Below are 21786 nucleotides of genomic sequence, written 5' to 3'. Positions count from 1 at the left end.
ACGAGAAAAATGAAAAATGAAAGATAATTTATTATAATTTGTACCACAATCCGTCCGCTGAAAAAAGGACCTCACCTTCCAGACCTTCCACTTCCCGCACCCGTGAGGAATTAAAAAGCATCAAGTGATTAACGTGAGTCAACGGACACACACAGACACACAACCAACGTTATGTGGGTGGCCAGGCCCACAAACCAGATGTGAAAAATTAAATACATTTCGAGAGGGTGTAGGGAGTGACCAAACGCCAACCAAACCGCAAAACAAACATCGCGGTAAGCAGCAACAGTAGGGCACGAGTGTCACGCCCGGCGGTCACCCGGATCATCCGTCGAAAACCGATTCCAATCTTTAGATGCACGGTGGCCACTTGCTGCGGCTGGGTTCTGACGACTTTAATGGCGCTACGTTGAATGAGCACAGAATCTGAGGTAATTTTGATTGATCGCTGGTCACGCGGTGGTGGGTGGGGAGGAGGTCACTGCGGGCGAGAACAAATGCTCATCAGTCAGAAGCGGTTCGTTCGAGCGCTAGGTGTAAGAAAGGCCACCACAGATGGTATCATCGGGCCATCGGGAGGATTTGATGGATGCGGACATTAGTGCGAACGTACGTGCTCTCTTCCCCTGGCGAGCAGAGCTTTTATGCAAAATGAAGTTGAATGAGTCGTGGTCAGCACTCCGCGTTAGTTGGGATTGACGTTGGAAGCCCCATTATTTGACCATAGAAATTGCCATAGGGCGGAATGTACGATGAGTTCGAGGAACCAGAGTACGAATTCGTCGAGTAAGGGAATTCGTCGGCAAAGTTGCAGGCTTAGTGCACCATCCTTCAGCCAGAGGCCACGTACCGAGTTTCACGTATAGATCGAGCTGTGAATAGAGTCCTGTTCCTAATAACCTATCAGAGAGCCACACAGAATCCACAGAGACTGTTCACTTCTTGTCGATCCATCACGATCACGAAGGTTGCCGATTATTCATCGCTGCTTCTGTTGCTGCTGGACAATAGCACCAAAACACATTGGCCTCGTGCAGCACGTCCTGGTGCCTTTGAGGCAGCGTCTGTCTTGTCGACAACTTGAAAAGCCTGCCCACCAAATGCTGACCAACTCGTTGCTCGACAACGAGACCACACCGCACGAGGCTAATTAGTCTAATGAACTTCTTGCGATTGCGCCACGCCACATTTCGCCACGCTTCGCCTTGGCGATATTCCGTCCGTAAGTTTGGACGAGAGGAAACTTTCGCACGAAACCGTGGATGGTAATAGGATTCTTGCGAAAGGCGCTAGTGCCATGATTTGAATTCTCATCGGCTAACCATAACAGAACCGTACCGTCTCCATTTCCGGTGGTGGCATGGGCGCCAGCACCAAAGAACACACGGCGCGTGGTCGCCTTTTTCCCCGGGAAACTATGTATGCGCGTGATCCATCAAACAGCAGAAGGAGGGGAATCGTGCGAAGTCATTACATCGACGTCCATAAGTCTCTTGGGAGTACGAGATGGATAGGATGCTGGTTCTCGGACGCATTCCGGAAGCATCGCTGGTTCTACATTGTAGCATGGGGGCGCAATCTTCCTTTAGGATCTGATATGAGCAGCATACCAGTTCAGTGATGGGTGCATCCAGAATGGTGTACAATGTAGCGGCCGGTTCATTTTACGGTTGACAGAGTGTATCAACGAGCGTGCGCTAGATGCTACTGTTGGATGCTGGATTCCCTGCTGTAACCAGGGTGTGCACCAAGGTGGAAAGTGATTAAAAATGCATACATCAACCTCACGCACGCACACAGCCACCAGCCTGGCATACCGGGAACCTGGTGGGTGATGGTTGCATTAACATCCGGTACAAAAGCCCGATAAGCCGCGGTCTCGAATGGGGACCGACGCTGTTGTCGGGAGCTTTATGCTTACGCGTGGAATGAAGCGCTAATATCGTATTAAGGACCTGCCAAAGCTGTCTTCTGTGCACCTTCCCGGCTGCGTCAAAGAAAAGGTAATCCACAGGCGAGGTGTGATGGCGTGTGTGCCGTGTTCGAACGGAGCGCAACTTAATGAATTATTAATATACGATCTGACAGGACATGGTGCTACCTTATGCTACCAAGGCGGCATGTCTTCGATCGATCGCACCTTGAAACACACGCCTGGCCCGGCCAGCAACACTAGCGGGAGAGTGGAAAGAAAAGGAAAGAAAAGAAGTTACTAAGCGCTGGGTACATCATTTTGCAGAGGAAGTTCGACTTTTGCTTCACCATTTGCGTAGCACACATTTCAGCATAACATTTCCAGCAAACTGTCAGCTGATTGGACAAAGCACACGTCATGTGCCTGTCACGGAATGCTGTGCGTTTTTTGCGGTCAAAGAACGCTGGGTGAAACCATAATATGCGCACGCTCCCACCGTTTGCTGCGGTTCTTTCGATGCTGTTGCTAATGGTAACGTGCTAATGGTGGTCTGGGCTGCAAAGAACCTTCACGATATTTTTCTAGAAAAGATACTTTTTTTACGTTTGGACGACAGGTATTCAAAAGGAGATTTTCGTGATACTTCCTTCTGAGTATCAAAAGAGTGTTGTGCTATTGATAACGTGAAGTCAAAGAAACCGACAACTTGTACCAGCAGAGGTCTTAAATATGAAAGGAAATGCTAATTATACGTAGAACACAACTTCGGTGGCAACAACGAATCCACTGAGCCGCTGTTCTAATTGGTGCGCTTTGTAACATTTGTAGACGGCTCGGTTTCGGATGTGGTGAACATGTAAATAAAAACGCAACCGCTCCCCCGAAAAAGGGCCCAGTCACGCAACATCCGAACAGGCCGCGATTCATCATTTCATGCACTGACGAAGATTTATTGCATACTTTTTAAGACACGCGTGAGTAATTTATCGTTAACGTGAGCGGGGCCGACGAGGCGAGTGCGTAAAGTCGCGGGTATTAAAAAAGGATCGTTTTGATATGAGTATAAAATTAAGATAAAATTAAATGGAATAAATGAAATCTACTAACTCCTGAGTGAGTTTTATGAAGCCATAAAGTGAGCTACCATTCCATTGAAACCATTATCCATTCCACAAATGAGCGATCGTTTGAGGGACCTTCAAAATGCCGCCACCACGTGTCCGTGTCCGTGGCACCGGTCGATGCCGGTGTAAATAATTGATTTACGCTGACATACTTCCACTCATTTTACGAGCAAGAGTTATGTGGATCCTGACACATATTTCATCTTCGCCAGCCAGTCAGCCAGTCAGCCAGCCAGCCAGCATAGTCTCGTTAATAATGGCGGCATCAAAACGATAAAAATTGCAACTTCAAACGGTCCCCGCGGTAGATGCGGTGCGGGATAAATAATTATTACAATCCCGCCACCCGACCTTTCCGCTTCCCATCGCTCTCATCGATATATACGCGCGATCCGCTCATCCGGAAGCATTTCCGGTTACAATCGAAGCGTGCCATTTATCACGCTACCAGTCCGTTACGCTACCGAATCCGGCCAGCCTGTTAGCAAATGCGTTTTATTGCTTCGGAAAGCACTTCCAGTGGACACGAGCGAACCGCGAGGGGCGACCGTAGGCAGGCCAGCACTCGGACACCAATGTCGCTTACAATGTTTCCTCTCGATTGTCCTTGAGATTTAGCAACGGCTGCGGAGAGAGACGGAGTGCGAAAGAGCGATAGAGAACGAGAACGTCGGTCTGGGGGTCTTTGGAAAGCGTTCAATCCAATTTCACTACAACGATCGGTCCAGCCAATCGGGCGCCAGGTTTGGCAAATGTCAATACCAATTCAGGCATTTCAGGCAGCAGCTCAGCTTTTTCCTCTGATTTTGCAACCAAGGTCCAGGGCTCGGCTGGAGCCTGGGCCCGGGCAAATTGGTGGAAGATTCATTTCATTGAAGATTTCATTCCCCACAGAGGCAATCGTGTCACTCGGGATGACATTTGATTTCCCTTGGCTCCTTGGCTCAGGTCGGCGGTGATGGTTCGCTAAATAGCTACACGCCCAGCATCCCGAGGATTAGCGTGGGAGCCAATCAGTCAGACAATATCATTTCCCCAGACTGATAGCTTGGAAATCAAGGTGGGGACCTTAATTGTGCGCATAACTGTTCGGCATTGCTCGCTGGCTTATTTTGGGGGAAACCGTTTTCCATCTCTCCTTGCAGAAATCCACAAATAGAGGCAGCGCTATGCGATTCTTGGCTAGCTTCCGATCGATTTCCAATCGAAAATTAAGTATTTTGCACCTCGCTCTCCGTTCCTTCTTGGTGCTCGGTTTTAGGGCCGAGAAACCTCAAATTTTTGTGTTGGACCGAAGTCTGTTTTCCATGCAGTCAGTACCGGAGGATAAACGATACCTTTCACTTTCCTCGAATTTGGGGCCGAAATGGGTTTTAAATCGAATTAAAATTGTGGCTCCCGTTCGGTTCCGATCTCCCTTTTTGCGGGCAGAATCAGTTTCCCCAAGGGAAGAGGGCTTCAGAGGTGCTTCATTAATTATTCAACCCCAGCGCTGGGCACTGGGACGTCTCGGAAGACTCGTGTACTCATAAAGAAGGGAGCGAAGGATATCGGAAACCACGGCGTTTGTATCGTCTTCTGCAAATTGAGTAATTTTTAAGCGCCGCAACGGAAGTCAATGTTACGGACCCTGGACCGAAACCAGCGGGTCCATGATTCGCATAATCAACGGTCGCGCGTGGCCAAAGGATCGCGTCACCGTTGTAATGGAATGTAAGATATTGAACGCAATTCCAATGCGGCCACTCAAAAACGTGACTATCAGTGACACCATTGCCACTGTCCTATCGCACCGTACCGACCAAGTGAAGACAAGAGTAGAATTTTTCGTGCTTTGGTCATTCCAGGCCTTCCGTGAAAATTCCTTTTGGGGTTTTTGCGAAGGCGAGGTAGCGGAGGGTTCTTTAAATAAATAGTAATTATGTTGCCGTCCTATCGCAAGGTCAGAAAGTCCGAATACCGAAGTTACCCAGCCGAATGCCCACGTGGTGCTGCAATCAAATATTAAAAATGTTTTACTCCATTCCCTACACATTCCTGTGATGTAGTGACACGGTGCCCTCTACGAGAAGAGAACCTCGGACGATGGTACTAGCAGGCCCTGCTTGTGATGAATTTAATTAATTTGCAGCGCACAAGTCAGGCCCCAAACTAGGCCAAAGGTTTTGTGACCGAGGTTTGATGTTAGGAAACGAAAAGCAAACACGAAATCACGGAAATCTGGGAAAATGGAACGTCCGAAAAAATAAAAACATTACCGATTGGACCACCGGACTTATTGGAAAAGTCCTTGAAAAGTTTTGTAAAGCTTCGGCCAACGAGGAACAAAGGCGATGTCCAATTTCTGGTGACGTCATTCCTTTTCCAGGCCTGTAATGAGTTTAACCAAGAGAAAATGTTTGCTCTTTCGTTCTCTCTCTCTCTCTCTCTCTCTCTCTCTCTCTCTCTTTCTGAGCACACCGATTTATGCTGTCCTTTCTGGCCATGACTTCATGGTCGTGTTTTGGGCGAATGGCGAATGTCACCCTCAATGAAACGCCGATAGAGGATGATCCTTTTGAATGAAGCGCACGGTTGGATGGTTTCATTCTGGAAAAGCTAAAGTTTGCAGATTAAAACAAAACAAAGTTCTTCGATTGTAATAGAGAGGGTTCGAGGGAAGGGAATTGTTTTCGTTTTCAGTCACCATCCGAACCACCCATTGCGGGGGTGATGGTCGGGGGTCTCGATTTGTTTCTGAATTTAATGCTTAGCCAGTTCACGGGATTGAAGTAAAGCAGCTAACAGCAGGAGCAACTGACAAGCTGACGACTTGATTAGCTCCATAGCGGTCAGTAGCCGGGGGAAACAGCGTGCGATAAAATATGGGTGGAACAATAGAATACCGCAACGTTTGTGGGTGGGCCACCTACCCTTCCACCAATACCGCAGCGTAACCGGAACAGATAAGCAGCAGTAGGCTGTGGGTTAATTTAGTAAAACATTAACAACATCCTCCAGCAACTGTCACCCCTATGCGGGAATTATGTGTTATTCCAAGCCACCACCACCGACCATCCGATATCACCCAGTCTTCCCACGGTTCTTTTCCCCGTTTTTCTAGAATAAACCAGGAAATCTGAGATTGTGGTTAGAGGAAGACAAAAAAAAGGATCAATGTGCTGGGGAATGCGAGCCTCCCACGAAAGGATGGTTCGGTAATGTGTTCAGTATCTGTTCCGTGCTTTATCTGCCCCATATATGGGAATCCAGTCCCTTCTTCCATTAGGGGAATCCTTGGAAAGGCTGGATCGGCAAGCAGGCGTGACCGGCGTACTAAAAACATTCTTCCCGAATGTCCTGTTTGCCTTGCTCTGTCTCTTCCTATAACACTCTGCCTTTTTGTCGTTCCCACAAGCGCACCATATTGTCACTTAAATCCCGTAATAAAAGCACCAACCATGTAGACAAACCTACCCGAACGAGATCATTGGACGCCTGATCGAAGGAAGGTAATCAGCTCGACTTCATTCAGCTTCCGGTTCCGGCTCCAGGTTTCTTTAGCTCCAAGTGAGGCTGCTGACATTTGACAGTGTTTTTGTTTAGACAGCAGGGATTATGGCAACAACATTTTCCACATTTCCCGAGCCATTTTTTTTTGCTTTCGCATACAATGGTCAACGGCACAAGCGACAACGGAACCGTTCGAATCAAGTGGCACCAGACGGGCTGCCTAGGGATTGCAAAAAGCGTGAACCAGACTGGTTGATGAGCATTTGAACCCTGTCCCGGCTTTCAGTAGCATTGTTTTGCTATTTTCTTGTTAGAAAAAATATCAAGAATCAGCTAGCAGGGTTTGGGATTGTTTTATATTGCTTTACTTAACTTGAATCGCTCGAAGTTTGGCTTGCTGAAGAAACAGAAAGGTCGTTTTGCAGTGGATGGATAGGAAAAGTGATACTCAAGGTTGCGAAAAAAGGTTTGACGAAGGTTTGCTAAATAAACCGAATCGTTAACCAATCCCTCTTTCTACCTTTTTTCCCTAGAGCCTGTTGGAAAACACACGCAAAAATGTTTTCCTCAATGAATTGGAATGATTTCGAAAGGAAAACATAGCCTTCAACAAAGCGCTCGGAACCGAAATCTGAACCGAATGGGTCAAGCGATGGAGAAGTTTTCTTTTGCGCCGAAAAACCAAATGAATGTTTTGAAAATCAAAAGAGCCTTTCTCACACACAAAAAGAGCACCAACCAAACCAAGCCCAATGAGATTGTCACAATGAGTTCAGCGAATTTTAATGAAGCATTAATATGGTGCTGATCTGACAGAGCTGCTACGCCCCAGAAAAAGAGATGTGAGTGGAGCACACAGCACGGTGGATGATAGGAAATCCAACCAGGGAAAACTTGGTGCTTCAAGCCAACGGACTGACCTCAGGATGCAAGTCAAACCATAAATCATGGTGGTGTGTGTCCGCTGCTGCTTCCTCGCAACTGCAGGATAATCTTGGCCGGCCGTTTGTCATCTTTTGTCATTTAACTGTTCAACAGTAGTAACCTCTCGGTGGCCAAGGATACTGGGAGCTGCTAATGTAAGCATCTAACTCGAAGGGATTCATGATGGGAAAAAGTTTCTTTTATCTTTTTCTGTGAATCAAGCGATGAAAATAGTTCTACGAGTGCGGCCTAGATAGGTAACAGCAGAGTTGGAATTCGATTTTATGGTTTCATTTCTGGTCGAAAAGGACACTTTTCACAAGCTCCAAGCACGCCGGCAACTGCTGGTTATGCATGATTGATTGGAATTTCATTGAAAAGAACATCGACACGCTCATACGCAACAAGTGAAGCTACGCAGTTGGTTAGAGGAAGCATATTATCCTTCATTTCGGCGCCATGCCAACCATATCCTTTGACTGTTTGTGGGTTGCTGCTGGTGATTTCAAAATATGAGAATGAACAAGGTACGCTGCTAGCAGATCGAATTCGTTAGATAGTCAGATAGCTACCGAATATCGTAGGCGCACCGTAAACATGAAATTGACTTGAAGCCGTAAAAACGAAAGCCATTAGTCCAAATTTCACCGCCAGTCAGCAGACAATGTGCACTGCCCGGTTGCTATGCTACCATCGAGAGAAGATAGCATCGCGTATCTGTACTCATTACGCCAACAGTGGCTCCAATCGAGATATTAAAATTAAACTTTTACCCTCGATATCGGCATCACCAGCAGCACGATAACGATCTCGGACGAGCAAACACCAACTTATGAGTTAATTGAGAGCAAAGCCATTCACTAACGTTGTAATTGCTCAATGATAGCACTCCCGGGACCGAGTATCGTACCCTAAACGATCTGGCTTAATGGGTCTGGTGTCGGATTGGCACGATGCGAATTCGGAACCCTTAAACCGTGTTGCCTGTTTCCCTACTACCGGCCAGCGCTGGGCAGATTCAAATTTAAATTTATGATTAAAGGAATGAACTGTTCCCCCCGGGGACGGGTACACAGACTAGTCGGATTAATCGGTATAAAGGACATAAACATCAACAGAAACACGAAGCGCGAATCGTATGCTGGAGCCAGCAAACAGTCAAGTCATTTCAATTCGCTCTTCAAAAGTTCCCCACTTTCCTGCACTCCTCAGTGCAAGGACAAGGACGAAACAGAAGAGCACATTTTCTTAACTACATTATTCAATCTCCCGCTTTAGTGCTCATCGTTGGCAGCAGGCGTAGTCAAAAGCAAAAGGACCAACGACTCCAGGAAGTGGTTCACAGCATTACAGCTCGAACTCAAGAGGGCCAACCGAATTGCAACATCATCCCAAGTCTCCGAGGGGTGGCTCTAACTAACGAAAGGAACAAAAGGAACTCCACAAACACCAGCACACAAGCCGCACGTCACTCAAATAACGGCGGATTGCACTTTAATCAAAGCCAACGGTCCAGGAAATCCTCGTGCCGTTCGTTTGCATTCCATCCACGAGCTTGTTTGCTCGTGCTGCTGCATTTGGCCCGGCTTTCCCGGAAGTTTTGTTCACTTCTGCAGAATTTTGCTCCCTTTGGGAACCGCTCTACGGTGTGTTCCGATCGCGCGTGTCAGGGAAAAAAGCGTTCAAAGAAGGACATCTATCTAGGCATCTTGAAAATATTGTTGGTCGGTTGCGTGGAACCTGCCACCGTGGTAAAGGCGTTCGTAGCCATGGCGGGGGTCGCACGGTTTGAGATAAATATCCCCGATACTTTCAACCTACACCGGGCACAGCCTCCGGTTTCAGCGTGTTTTTCGTTTCTCTTCTTCTGTGAATTCCCTCCGCAAAGTTAAACCGCCCAGAAGCGACGAGTCCAGACGAGTGCGGTTGGAGCTTACGCCTTACGCTACCCGGGACTCACCAAGCTCGGTTTTACTCTTCGCTTCTCCTTGCTTTCTGCCTGCCCTCCCATCGTTATCGTAGCGTTATTGATTGCAGAAACGGAAATACCGGAGAACGGCATCATCCTACGACAATCGGCGTCGTCGTCGTCGTCGTCGTCGTCCTCGTGGTCGCAGCATCGTGGCCGTCCTCTTGTTTATGAGTAATGTACCTCTCTGTTGGAAGAGGAGACGGAGGTATTCCTGTTTGCGATGGTTTTGCGGTGTGGTCGAGTTTCAGCTTCACTCGATGCGATGCGACAGAGAGAGAGAGAGGAGCGAGAAATGGATGGAAAGTTTCGGAAAAAGGCCCAAAGGTTCACCACTTGAGGTCCAGGAGTTTTAGGGAGCCGAGTTTTTAGTAACAAATCCGCTGGTTTAATGATCCGGAAGGGATTTTCCCTCTCGTTTGGCCCCGCTCGTTTGAGGCATCATTAACTGTTTGTCGGCTATCCGGGATCTCCGAATGATGGATCGCCAGTGGTCCGGTGATCGAGACGGTAGCTTATTTGATTACTGGTAAACTGGTGCGGCGGATTATCCACTTCCGGGTGGATACTTCTAATGCGATCTGGATCGCCTTCTGCACTGACAGTGACAGCTCTTGACCGCAGCATGATTCCGATCCCGTGGGCAGTATTGCGTGACGGAACAGTGCGCCGGGTGGTTGGTCACAACTTTTCCGGTCAGTTGTGCTCCGTGTCCAGCTCGTCTGAATTCTAAGCTCAAACTTTGTGTGGTTTTCCTCGCGGTTTTGGTGCGCTTCGAACAGCGCCAGAGCATCATATCATCGGCACGTCAAAATGGCTTTTCGATTTGTCTTTTTCCACGTCCACGCAATGATGCAACGTAGCAGAAGTAATCGAATATGATACTCTCACTCTCACTGCCACTCTTCACCAGTACTGTACTGTCCAAACCGTTGTTTAGATGTTCGGATTTCCCGGGAACACCAGGGATCAACTTTTGGCTGCTTCAAACCGGCACAATGAAGTGTCACACAAGAGCGACACGAGCGTCACGTGCGTGCACACCTACGGACTCATACACTGCCACCGGTTGGCATAAATCATCCGTGACATTGGTTGAGTGGTCACACTGAGCCACCAATACTACCGACACCGAGTACCAGATCAGACACGGTTGACCGGTTTACGGTCAATTTACCACCGGCAGCATAGCGACGACGTCCCATGGTGATCCCGTGGTGCCGGACGAGATGGTGTAATCTGCTGCTGACCACTGGGTTCACCCCCCTCCCCCATGGGTGAAAGGTCAAATTCAGAGACGGAAGACTGTTATGAAATCAATATCCTTGCGATTGGAGACCGCTGCCCGTGGGCTGGATGCTGCTAGAAGCAAAAACGGCGAATCGTCGGGTTGGTCGAGAAAATTGAAACTGAGAAGCTGCGAGTGATTTTCCACTCGACCACGCGCGTGTGGGGGTGTGCGTCACGCATCATTTACACTACATTCCGTGGTTGGCCGGTCTCGAGTGCAGTTGATTTCGTCGGTTGTCATCGCCCGGAACGCTTGGGTTTCCGTTTACAAACGGTCTGTCTGTTCGATCCCGTAGCCAAGCCAGTGAAGGACAGCCAGGAGGATGTTTGCCGGATGTTTGATTGCTTTAAAGATGCCACCAATATGTCACCGTGTCACGGATCCAATTTCGTATCCAGCAATCCCAGGGTTTCTGAGGGTTTTCCGCATCCTTAAGTCAGGTTGCTGGCCTTAGCACAATCCTGGGGCCAGCTGGCCAAGCAAAGTTCCGTAAATTACTTCATCTTAGAACCCATTTGGGGAAAAGGAAATGTTATGCTATGCAAATCACGCCAAGCCTGACCCTAGGCTCGTTGAATACTGAAATGTGTTCCATTTCCGGCGGTGATCCGGCCATCACACGGCACATTCCGATGATCCAACGCAGACCGGTGACGGTCATTAGCAAGGCCGGTGACACGGGGCGCCCATTACCATGGAGACGCATGGAAACGGCATCAGCACCGGCCACTTCATTTCCATTCGAGGAACGAGCGTTCGATCCCAAACCGACTCATTTCCGTGTTAAACCAAAGGAATTCAATCCGGAATACTCCATTTGGTTTTCCACCGCTAGAGATGGTGCTGAGGGGTAGAAGGGGAGTGGGCAGGTATCTAGATTGACTTGGTTCAAGCATGGTACGTGGCGTGAGTCGATATCGAAAGCTCATACATCATCGGAGTGTTCCTAGACAAACAAGGCGCGCCCACTTCTGCGTGCGCTACTGAAGCAGGGGTCTAGGGAGCTGGCTTTTAGGGGACGCAGGGATGAGAGACGCGAACAAGGATCCATCCGCAGGAGAAGCGCAGGAGAAGCGATATAGGAAATCCGAAACATCGTTCTTTCGGCGATATGCCGGCTTCAGCTTGAGACCATCCGGCACGATTCCGATACACGGATATGGCCTCCCATCGTTCATACAAACCAACATACGTACGGTTCGACATTCCGGTCGTTTGACATGTATTACGTGACTTTTGAAAATGGTTTTTGGAAATTGAAAAGCGTTTGGCTGTGTGGCATGATTGTCTGTGTGCGGAGATGGTGTTTGATGATTCGTTGCTCCGGGGGGTGGATGTTGCATTATGAGATACATCCTTCAATTCCGGGGCTGTGCGCCGCAAGGTCCAAAGGAACATTTCACCCAATTGGGAATGGTATATGGGTCTGGCGTATATTTCGAATATTCGTTTCGTTAGCTCGATCATCCTCCAGGGAAATCGTTGGGAGAGATCGAGCGATGGTTTTGAACCGATATGGTGGATGGTGAACTTCGCAGCCACATGTATCACCGGCAGCATGTGTCTCACGTGGGATCATCGAAAGCAATCTATAGCGATGGTCTTGGGGATTCGCTGTTGCACCGTTCACCAACGGAGACGAGGTAAATGAAAACAGTGCGCGGTGCTATTGTGGTGCACAGACTTTACGCGACTTTATGCTGCCCACCTGCAACCAGATTGCTTCGCGGAGAAACGAATTAATAATTCAGCACCGTGCAAGCAGCAGGACGGTGAGTTCATACGTTCTCTGGTGACTTTTTGAGACGCTATTCATGGACCACGTGGGTGCTGTATACGTACATTACTTTGCAAACTCTCGTTTGTCCGTCTGCGACCGGAGTTTCAGCCTCCAAGTGACATCAAAACTCAGAATACGTACGTTTCTGGTCCCTCGGCAGCTTCTGTGGAATCCAATCAATTGACCTTTGGCAAGTTCAGAGCCCAGGTATCGTATGGATTCTTATCTAGGTCCTTTGTGTAGCCGCTCCCATAATTGGTTCTGGTGAATTCGGTTCGTACCTCATAATGTGCTCATTTCCGTTCTTCTGAGAAGTTTCAATAGGCCGTTCAAATGATTTCGGAAGTAGCTACGATAACGGCCAGATCAACCACGCAATCCGGTGACATCGAGAAATCGTTTAATCCCAACAAGGGTCTTCAGGTTAATGTTGTGCCAGGATATGAGTTTACCTTCGCTTTCGCGGTACCTACCGGCGTTGAGCTTATGTTGAGGTAATACAAACTTCTCCAGAAAATGGCAAAACCAGCGTCTTCAGGATTGGGGTTCAGGTTTATGGCAAGATAAATCATTCGTTTTCGAAGGACACTACCTTGCAAGCCGTCGGTCGGAATTGCAAAAGAAAAGAACACATACGTACCGGCAGAGAAAGGCTACGTTTCCTGTGTCATTCTCCCAGCAAAGGATAAAAAATAATGGACTTATGTTGTGATGGCTGGCCGGCCGGTGAAATGTAGCCGCTACTGATGCGAGTTGCTGATGTTGCCTCTGCTGGCGTAATAAAATCTGTCCCCCAAAGAGATGAAACGCTTGAGCGGATTATGGTTTCTTTTGGGCAGAAAAAACTCCCCGCGGTCACGGGGGGGCTTCCGTATTTTGTTCGTTTTTTTTTGTTTTGGTTTTTCCCGAGGAAAACTCACAACATCCGAGCAATTTTTGGTGCACATGTCTTTGATACTGGGTCTAGGTCCGCAATTCTATCCACAAGTGTTGTGTGGTATTTCGCGGAAGGAAGTCGTTAAAATCTCTCTCTCTCTCTATCTCTCTCTCTCTCTCTCTCTTTCTCTCTATCTCTCTTTTTTTTCGCTCTCTGCCGTGCATACGATCGCAATCACTGCGTGACGGAATGGAATTTAAGAGCTTCTGGTCTCAGCAGGTCTAGCGACCGCTTGACCGTCAACCGTTTGACAGTAATGCGACAGTAATCGGCTTTCGAATAAGACTGAAGTGGAATGATTGATAACATGAAGCAACGACATACTACACATCACTTCATGTTACTTTACTCACGGATAGCAATGGCGCTGGTCCGGCAGGCGTTTCCACAAACTCCGATGCTTCTTTGTACACTTGTTTCCCTTTTGTACGAAACGATTAATAATGAGATCCATGTATCAAAAGATTATGTTCATGATTAACGTATCTTAATAATATAACTTTGTCTACAGAGCATACCAGCACCACAGCACAGCAGCTGTTTAAAGCATAAACCAGCCCGCGGGGTCATTTCACCACATAATTTGGAGGTGTATGGCTTTAATAAATTTTCTTTTTCCCACCGTTCCAACCGGTGCACGAGAGATAATTTTGGTGCCAGAGAACCAATCACAAAACTGGGCACCGCACAGGGAAAACGAAATGTTGAAGCTCAGTTGCCGAAATCCGATGATGGAGGCGCCCTTCGAAATGGAGGCGCCAGGTAACCGGTACTTTCAGGGTTTTTAATAGAAATTTAAATGGTTCATTAAACCAGATATCTCAATCTGCATTATGTCTTGAATAGACATAAGCATAGAACATACAATGAATGGCCAAACTTAACATACATATACACCGCGGACGTGGCCGAGAGCCGCACATAATAATTTGGCGAGGGCGCGGCCTCACGCTCCTCATGAATTGTTCGTAACAACCGCGTCAAATTTATTCTTCCAAAAAAGTTTGTTGGAAGTCCTTCGCCATGACTATATCATAGCAAGTCTGTGCCAGCAACTGCTATACTGCATCGGTGAGTGCAACCCAGAGAGCTTTCGATGGACGATCCGCAACCATTGATTGAGTTGGTTGGTCTGGTAAAATTATCATATAAATTGCAGCTGTTGGTAGCTTGTAAAAACATGTCGTCGAATGACATTCATTCCTTCGTGCAAAATAAACCACAGAGACGCGCGCGTGGTTTGAATTGATGAACACGCTATGGCCATCACATCGCTTGGACCGGGTTGTGAATGAAAGTGAGCCCACGAATTAGAACCGGAGTGCTGGTGTCGCTTCGTTCGTTCGTTCTATTTTTTTGCTCTTCAGCTGGTTGAAATCAATTTGTAGCTTGTATATTGGACGACAGAACGGGATTACTCACTCCAGGGTGTTCGATTGTTCGATTGCTTTACTGGCAATCCGTCCGCAGTACTTTGTGTTTTGTTGTGGTGGCTATACTCGCTAAAATCTAACAGAAGCCACTCAACATCATCGAGCTTCTTGTGTGTAGCTCTCGTAAAGCAAGTCGTATAAAAACAGCACACCCTTGCCATAATGCTCTCCGATGTCTGCCCTCTGTGTTGACCTGTACTAATGTTTCAATCTCCTCTCGCTCTCTCCCGCTTTTCTTCTCCATTTCCATTTTTCGCAGTTCCTCCGTACGTACTCGATGAGCAATTTAGCTGGACAAAGAACAGGAGCAGCGCTGCACTGAAAGCTGTGAGAGCACATCTCATCCACAACAACGCGAGCCAGGCAGCTCCGGACCAGAGTAAAAGAGTCGAGATGTCGACCCTACGGTACTACTACGACCTTAACGAAAGCATCACGGTGAACTTGGGGCAGGCGGAATCGGCAGGGTACGAGTCGGGCCTGGCGACGTTGCTACGACAGGACAGTACGGCGTACGGGTTCGTGCGCCCTGAACCAGACGACATGACGGTCGGCGAGAACCGGATACAGAAGTCTATCCGGTTGCTGTCGGACGCGCTCGTACCATCGCCAGCCCCAACCGGGGTCCTGGGGCTGGACGAACCCGAGATGAACGACTACGTACCGTACGAGCAGCGGCCGGAAACGTACATCGTTCCGGTCGTGTTCGCACTGATCTTCATCGTCGGCATCGTCGGCAATGGGACGCTGGTAGTGATCTTTCTGCGACACCGAGCAATGCGAAACATTCCGAACACGTAAGTGCACCCGATGGTGGCGGACATGGTGGACAGTGGTGTAAAGAAGAACACTGAACGGGAAGCACACTAAACGCCGAGTCACTGAGTTATGGAGTGCCGTGAATGATGATGTTAGGGTGGTAGGGTTGATTTTGGGTACAGCTCACGGACAGCGGGTTTATTTGGTTTTTTTCTTCTTCTTTGTTCAGTGAAAGGAATTCAATTGTAACAAGCCATTTCTGAAGCGAACGAAGTGCGAACTCATAAATAGAGATGATGATGGTTTCAAATGAATTTTCATTTCATTCGATCACTTGTCACGCGACAGCGAACCACTTTTGTTGAATCAATTTATCGGTCACCGTCGGATCAAGGAGCTGCTTTTGATTCCATTTGTCTGATTTTTTGTGGGGGTTAGTTGAATATTTATTGCATTTGCTTTACCAAGGAAAACTCTAATGCAGACAATATATTAGTTGAAAATGTTCTTTAATATTTAAAGCATTTCTTTCACTTGGAATCTATTAAAGCGGATAGAATTACGGATAGACCCAAACGATCATGGAATCCATGCTCATATCAAAACAACTCATATTCCCATTTGAAGTAACTAAAAATAGATTGGAATTTATGCTGGTTCGGAATTAGATCAATATACCAAATGCACACAATTCCACATTATCGTGCCAACCATCATCGACCACCAATGACGATCCCTCAGGTGTCAATTCAATTTCATGCATGATTCCATAGCATCCGATTCGCATTGCAAACTCAATAGATCCCACAACCGCAACCGCGGTTCGATTTAAAACCGTCCTCAGTGGATATGGAATATGAATGGATAGCATTATCGCGCCGGTGCTGCAACTGGTATGCCATCAGACCACATAGTCACGAATCTCTAGTGGCTTGTCGCATTCCATTTAGCTGCCAACGGTGACGCTGGTTTGCATTTATGATATTCTAGTATGCTAATTAACTCGTTCACACTTCAGAATGGTTGCGGAGGTGAATGAAGCTATATCTAAAACTAGTCGCTACGTGGGTGCTATCGTTATGCTGAGGGTCCTTTGATTGCACTTAAGAGTGATTTAATTTTCTCCATTTTTTTCTCTCGATGATGCTACCGCAGCTTAGTCTGTTGCTCATTTTGAACACAGCAGCCATAAATAGAATGGTTTCCGGTATCAAAAGACCGGATGGATTCAACGGAGAGGACGGATTACCGAAAAATAGGCCCATAATGCACGGGTGGATAGCGAGTAATCGCTTTTAATAACCATCGGTGGCTATCAGCTAACGTACAGCCATCCTTTTCGAGAGGCTTCAAAGTTGAACCGAAACCAAAGCTTATCTTGCCCCTCGACATCCGTAGTGTCGGCGTATTTTTGTAAAAGAGGGCCGGGGGATTAAGATTAACTAGCGGGAAGCTGATGAACCATCGGCTCTTTCAGCACTTCCTTCCCTCTTAATAGTGGCCATCCATTTTATGATAAATTCCGAAAATGTAAAGCTTCTTCACGGTGCAAGTATATTGTTGTGTATTATTCGAAGTGAGTGAAACACACAACTCCTGGGTGATTGATAGCCGGTCGTACGATACACAGACACACTCACACTAACGTACGTGGAAAACAAAAGAGCATGTGAATACCACTTTCATCCACCAACATCGATATCATCATCACCATCTTCATCATCACCAGCAGCAGCAGCCTCTCTGTTTGACGCATGCAGACATCCACGCGTGACATGCTCCACCATCCTCCATTTACCACAAAGCGCTCTTCAGGAATTGTCGCTCTCTTTGTCGGACTCTACGCGAGTGGTTTCGAGGTCGGAACCACGGCTCAAGGCACTTCCAGGACGTGCTGGGTGAGGCTGGCAGCTAAACCGAAAAGAAAAATGATGAAAGAGTTGACCGAAAAGGAGTCACATCGCTGTTTGGAGTGGCCAGAAGGGCGCCACAAGGCCCATTACATCACAAGATGACCGGAAAGATAGATTGTCCCACGGAGACACCGGGGTTTCGTTCATCTGTGACATACGAAACGATACGACAACGGCATTACGGTTAACATTGAAATGATCATCCAGCGATGGGCGAGAAACTTAATCTTGGGCTTGAACTTAGTGGACTTATTTCCGTTTGCCCTCGTCGGCCGTAAAGTGCCGCGCCAAAAGCCTTCGCCCAAATTTTCCATCATAATTCGTTCAATTTTTGCAAAAGTGTTGTGGTTCTGTGTGTTGTGTGTGTTTTAGTGCGCACTCAGTTATGCAAACAATCGTTGCAGCTGGTAAGTGGCCACTTAGTTTTCATCGCTTTCTTCGACCGGACCACGTCGATGGTCGATTTTGGTGACGACATTTTCGAGATAAAAGGGAACGAGATCATAACCACAACCATTGCAAGATAATCGTTTTTGCTGTCTACTGTGTACGTACCATATTCTGGTCAATATTATTGCTCCGTTGCTAGGCAGCGTAGTGGTAAGAATGGAACGCCAGCGTGCAGAGGCTCTCCCTCCATCTTTGAAACGTTATTTAGCATTTCGTATCAAATGTTGAGGAGAAGAAAAACCGTATAGCAGGACATTCAGGGAATAGAAACAGATTTGTATCGTAGATTCAATTTACAAATTGACAGTATATTTTTGACACTGTTTAACAAATGGCTGGTCATTAATTGTATGTTCTATGTCTGTGTCTATTGAAAAAATAATGGAGTTTCAGATATCTGAGTTATTTAGCAATTTAAATTGCATCCATCAAAGCATAATTTTTCTACTGGCTACCTGGCGTCTCCATCGTTGGATTTCGGCACCGGAGCTAAATCATTTTGTATTCCTGGCGCGGCGGTACCGGTTGGGCTTTGGTGGGGAAAAAAAATTAATAAAGCCAGGCACCTCAAAATTATGGAATGAAATGGCCCGCGAACTGGTTGATACGTTAAACTGCGGCTCGCTGACTGGCTCTTACTTTCTTCTGTGGCCAGCATGCTCTTTTGAGTTTGAAATCCCGACCGAATGGATTGAAAATCAACTAATTAATAAATTCAATAAACATATCCATTACCTTTGGTATCATTTTTACATAAAAAGTTATCTTTGATGTTTTCAAACAAACTTTTCACCGTTGAATTCGTCAACAATGTAAACATATGATGCTCACGGCAAATCGACGCTCCGTTTTCCACCACCTAAAAAGGGACAACATCCATTTGAACTTCATCCACGTGTCACATGTTGGCAACGTTTAGCAAACCTTCGAGCACATCGTTCCCATGTCAACACTGCTTCAGCAGACGAACCACGAGCACAAGTTAATAGACCCATCGTCATCTATTTATTTTGTCCCTTCTGCCGTCCTATAGGTATATTTTCTCGCTGGCACTGGCGGATCTGCTGGTGATACTGATTTGCGTGCCACTAGCGTCGTTGATCTACACCCTAGAGTCCTGGCCATGGGGTGCGACCCTCTGCCGGGTGTCGGAGTTTGCCAAGGACATATCGATCGGTGTCTCCGTCTTCACACTGACGGCCCTTTCGGCCGACCGGTACTGTGCCATCGTCAACCCATTGCGTAAGCTGCAGGTGAGAGAAAGCGTGCGAGCACGAACCCAAACTCGAGAACCACAGACATTCTCGGTCGTTAATTGACTGCCGTCCATCGGACCGTCTCGTATTTTTCGTGTGTTTCTTCTTCTTCTTCTTGCAGACGCGCCCACTGACTGTGATTGTGGCGTTCCTCATCTGGGTGCTGGCCATCATCTGTGCGATACCGTCGGCCGTCATGTCGGACGTGGTGTTTGTCCAGGTGACCATCAACAAAACCATCGAGTTCTGCTCACCGTTCGGTCCGACGGCTAATGATCCCACCTATTCCAAGTAAGTAGAGTCCTGGTTGATGGGGCGAAGGATTATCTGACACTCGGTTCCGATCTCTTTCATTAACCGCAACGTGCTGTGCCGGTGGTGCTAATCTGGTAATCTGTTCATCTGTTCTCATCTCATGGTCGCGTGTTCGTTGGCAGGTACAAAACGGTGCTCAACTCGATCGTCTACTATATCCTGCCACTGTCAATCATCGGTGTCCTGTACGCACTGATGGCGCACCGGTTGCACACGAGCGCCCGGGAGATGCCGGGCGAAAACGCTGGCCCGCAGAGTCGCTCGCAAGCCCGAGCTCGGCGCCATGTCGCCCGCATGGTGATCACCTTCGTGGCCGTGTTCATCGTGTGCTTTCTTCCCTTTCACATCTTCGAGCTGTGGTATCATCTAAATCCGCACGCCCATGAAGTGTATGATGACTTCTGGCATATTTTCCGCATCACCGGTTTCTGTCTCAGGTAGGTCGGGTGGCGAGAACGCTGTTGATCGGCTCCATTTAGCAAGACACAATTAATCTCAGTAATCATACCTCCTGGCGCCGGCGGTGCGCCATTCTGGGGACATGGTGACAACATTTGTCTGTCATTTTGGTTTGTTAAACCCCCGCCAGGAATAGCATTAATTTATGTACACTTCTCGTTCAACGGATGGCTCTATTATGTGGCCAGCGATGGTGACGAAAATCGTATAATAAATCAAGCGACTTATTAGCCCATAAACCCAACGGCAAGCTATGTTGACATTGGCAGCATCATTGGGACATTAAAGTCATGTAGCCTGAAGTGGTCGTGGTCGATTAATTAATTTCAATGTCGTAAATGGCTTCCTTTAGGCTACCGGGTGCCTACCACGAGTTGATTCATTAATAAGGGGAATTCCCTTCCAAGCGACGGATTTCAAACGCCGGTAATCAGTTGAAGGTTCAAGATAATCAATCAGATTTAGTGATATCATCTTAGATGCCTAACAATACGTTCCTTGCACCTCCGCAGACGGAATTAGCGCTGACAATTGAGTTGCGAATGATAGCAATTTGATGTGGCCACAACGAGGACTGTTCATGTACGACTAGATTTATGCGAATAAGAAATATCATTCCCTACTCTACTCAAGCCATCGAAATGAAACCACATCCCTCAAAAGGCGCGTCAATCATTCATTCAAGTACTCTCGCAGAGGGCCATCAGCAGAGCCAGTATGTCCAGTAAAGTCCGATCGTTTGGCACATAACGGGAAAACCATGTCCTCGGACAACACTCCTAGACAAAAGGTACCACATAGCTTCAAGTGCCGGTACTATTTATTGCTGCGACGCGGACATGCGGAACGATCTTTTCATCTGGCCATCGTTCGAACCAAAACCTAGGCACTGTTTCAATAACGTGACTTCATTCGTTTTCGCGCGATGTCCCGGATGACACTCCAACGTTATTGTCTCGCGACGATACTGACGTTCATATTTAGATCAAAGCAAACGTGCATCTCAATAGAGGGTCCAGCGCTGGGTACCAATACTTGCGGGACTAACGGCTTCGCACACGTAACGGTTGAGAATATATTGCTTATCGACCCTCGCATAAAACCGCTACGCAATAAACTGCTCGCCGGTCACCCGGTGCCGGGTTTTACTGAGTGACACATAAAAGCTCACGCGACACGGAAAAGGACAGTTCTTGCAGGGACGATACTAGTAGCTGACGTCTTGTCCATTGTCCTGCGCTAGGATGTACCGTAAGATAATCGAAAAGTTTGTCAATCTGAGACGCGACCTTCCGAAGGATTTTATGTGCGACCATACGCCCCATCTGTGACCGCCGGATAGAAGCGTACGACGAATAAAAAAACTGGCAGTGCGGATAGGGAAACGTATTCGCAATCTTCCTTGCGATGTTATGATGCAAGTATGCGAAGTTCTTCTTACGGCCAATTGGCAATGCTCGATGGGTCGATACGATGCGGATCACTTGGCCGTCAGTTTCGCAAAGCTACGTGGCGTGTGGCCTCTTGCTAGACATCTCACTGATGGCTCACACATCAGACACATCGGATAAGCAAAGGATTAGCCTCCGGAAGCCTGAGGTTCTTGCACTGGATGTAGATTCTCTGCCACTCACTCGCCACTGCATTGTATCGCGCTGGGCCCAAGACACATGATCCATCATGAAAGTTGCAACGACAGAGTTGCTCCAGGGTAGGGGAGTTCGAGATTCTATCCATCGAGCGCATCTTGTACCGGGCAGAAACCTAGA

At 47.5% G+C, this 21786-nt stretch overlaps 1 protein-coding gene across 1 annotated transcript in view; it reads left to right on the top strand.

Moving 5' to 3' along the window:
• LOC126581587 (neuropeptide CCHamide-2 receptor-like) overlaps window positions 1–21786 on the top strand; it is a 24526-nt gene continuing 2740 nt past the window's right edge. The window contains exons 1-5 of the mRNA XM_050245344.1: window positions 1–431; window positions 15125–15662; window positions 19021–19240; window positions 19365–19534; window positions 19681–19995. Coding sequence (XP_050101301.1) covers window positions 15259–15662; window positions 19021–19240; window positions 19365–19534; window positions 19681–19995 — 1109 coding nt within the window. The 5' untranslated portion in view covers window positions 1–431; window positions 15125–15258. The remainder of the gene's footprint in view (window positions 432–15124; window positions 15663–19020; window positions 19241–19364; window positions 19535–19680; window positions 19996–21786) is intronic.

Source organism: Anopheles aquasalis, chromosome 2 (assembly GCF_943734665.1).
Source record: "Anopheles aquasalis chromosome 2, idAnoAquaMG_Q_19, whole genome shotgun sequence".
Lineage (NCBI taxonomy): Eukaryota > Metazoa > Arthropoda > Insecta > Diptera > Culicidae > Anopheles > Anopheles aquasalis.
Note: the sequence above shows the minus strand (reverse complement) of the source record. Positions and strands in the feature narration are given on the sequence as shown.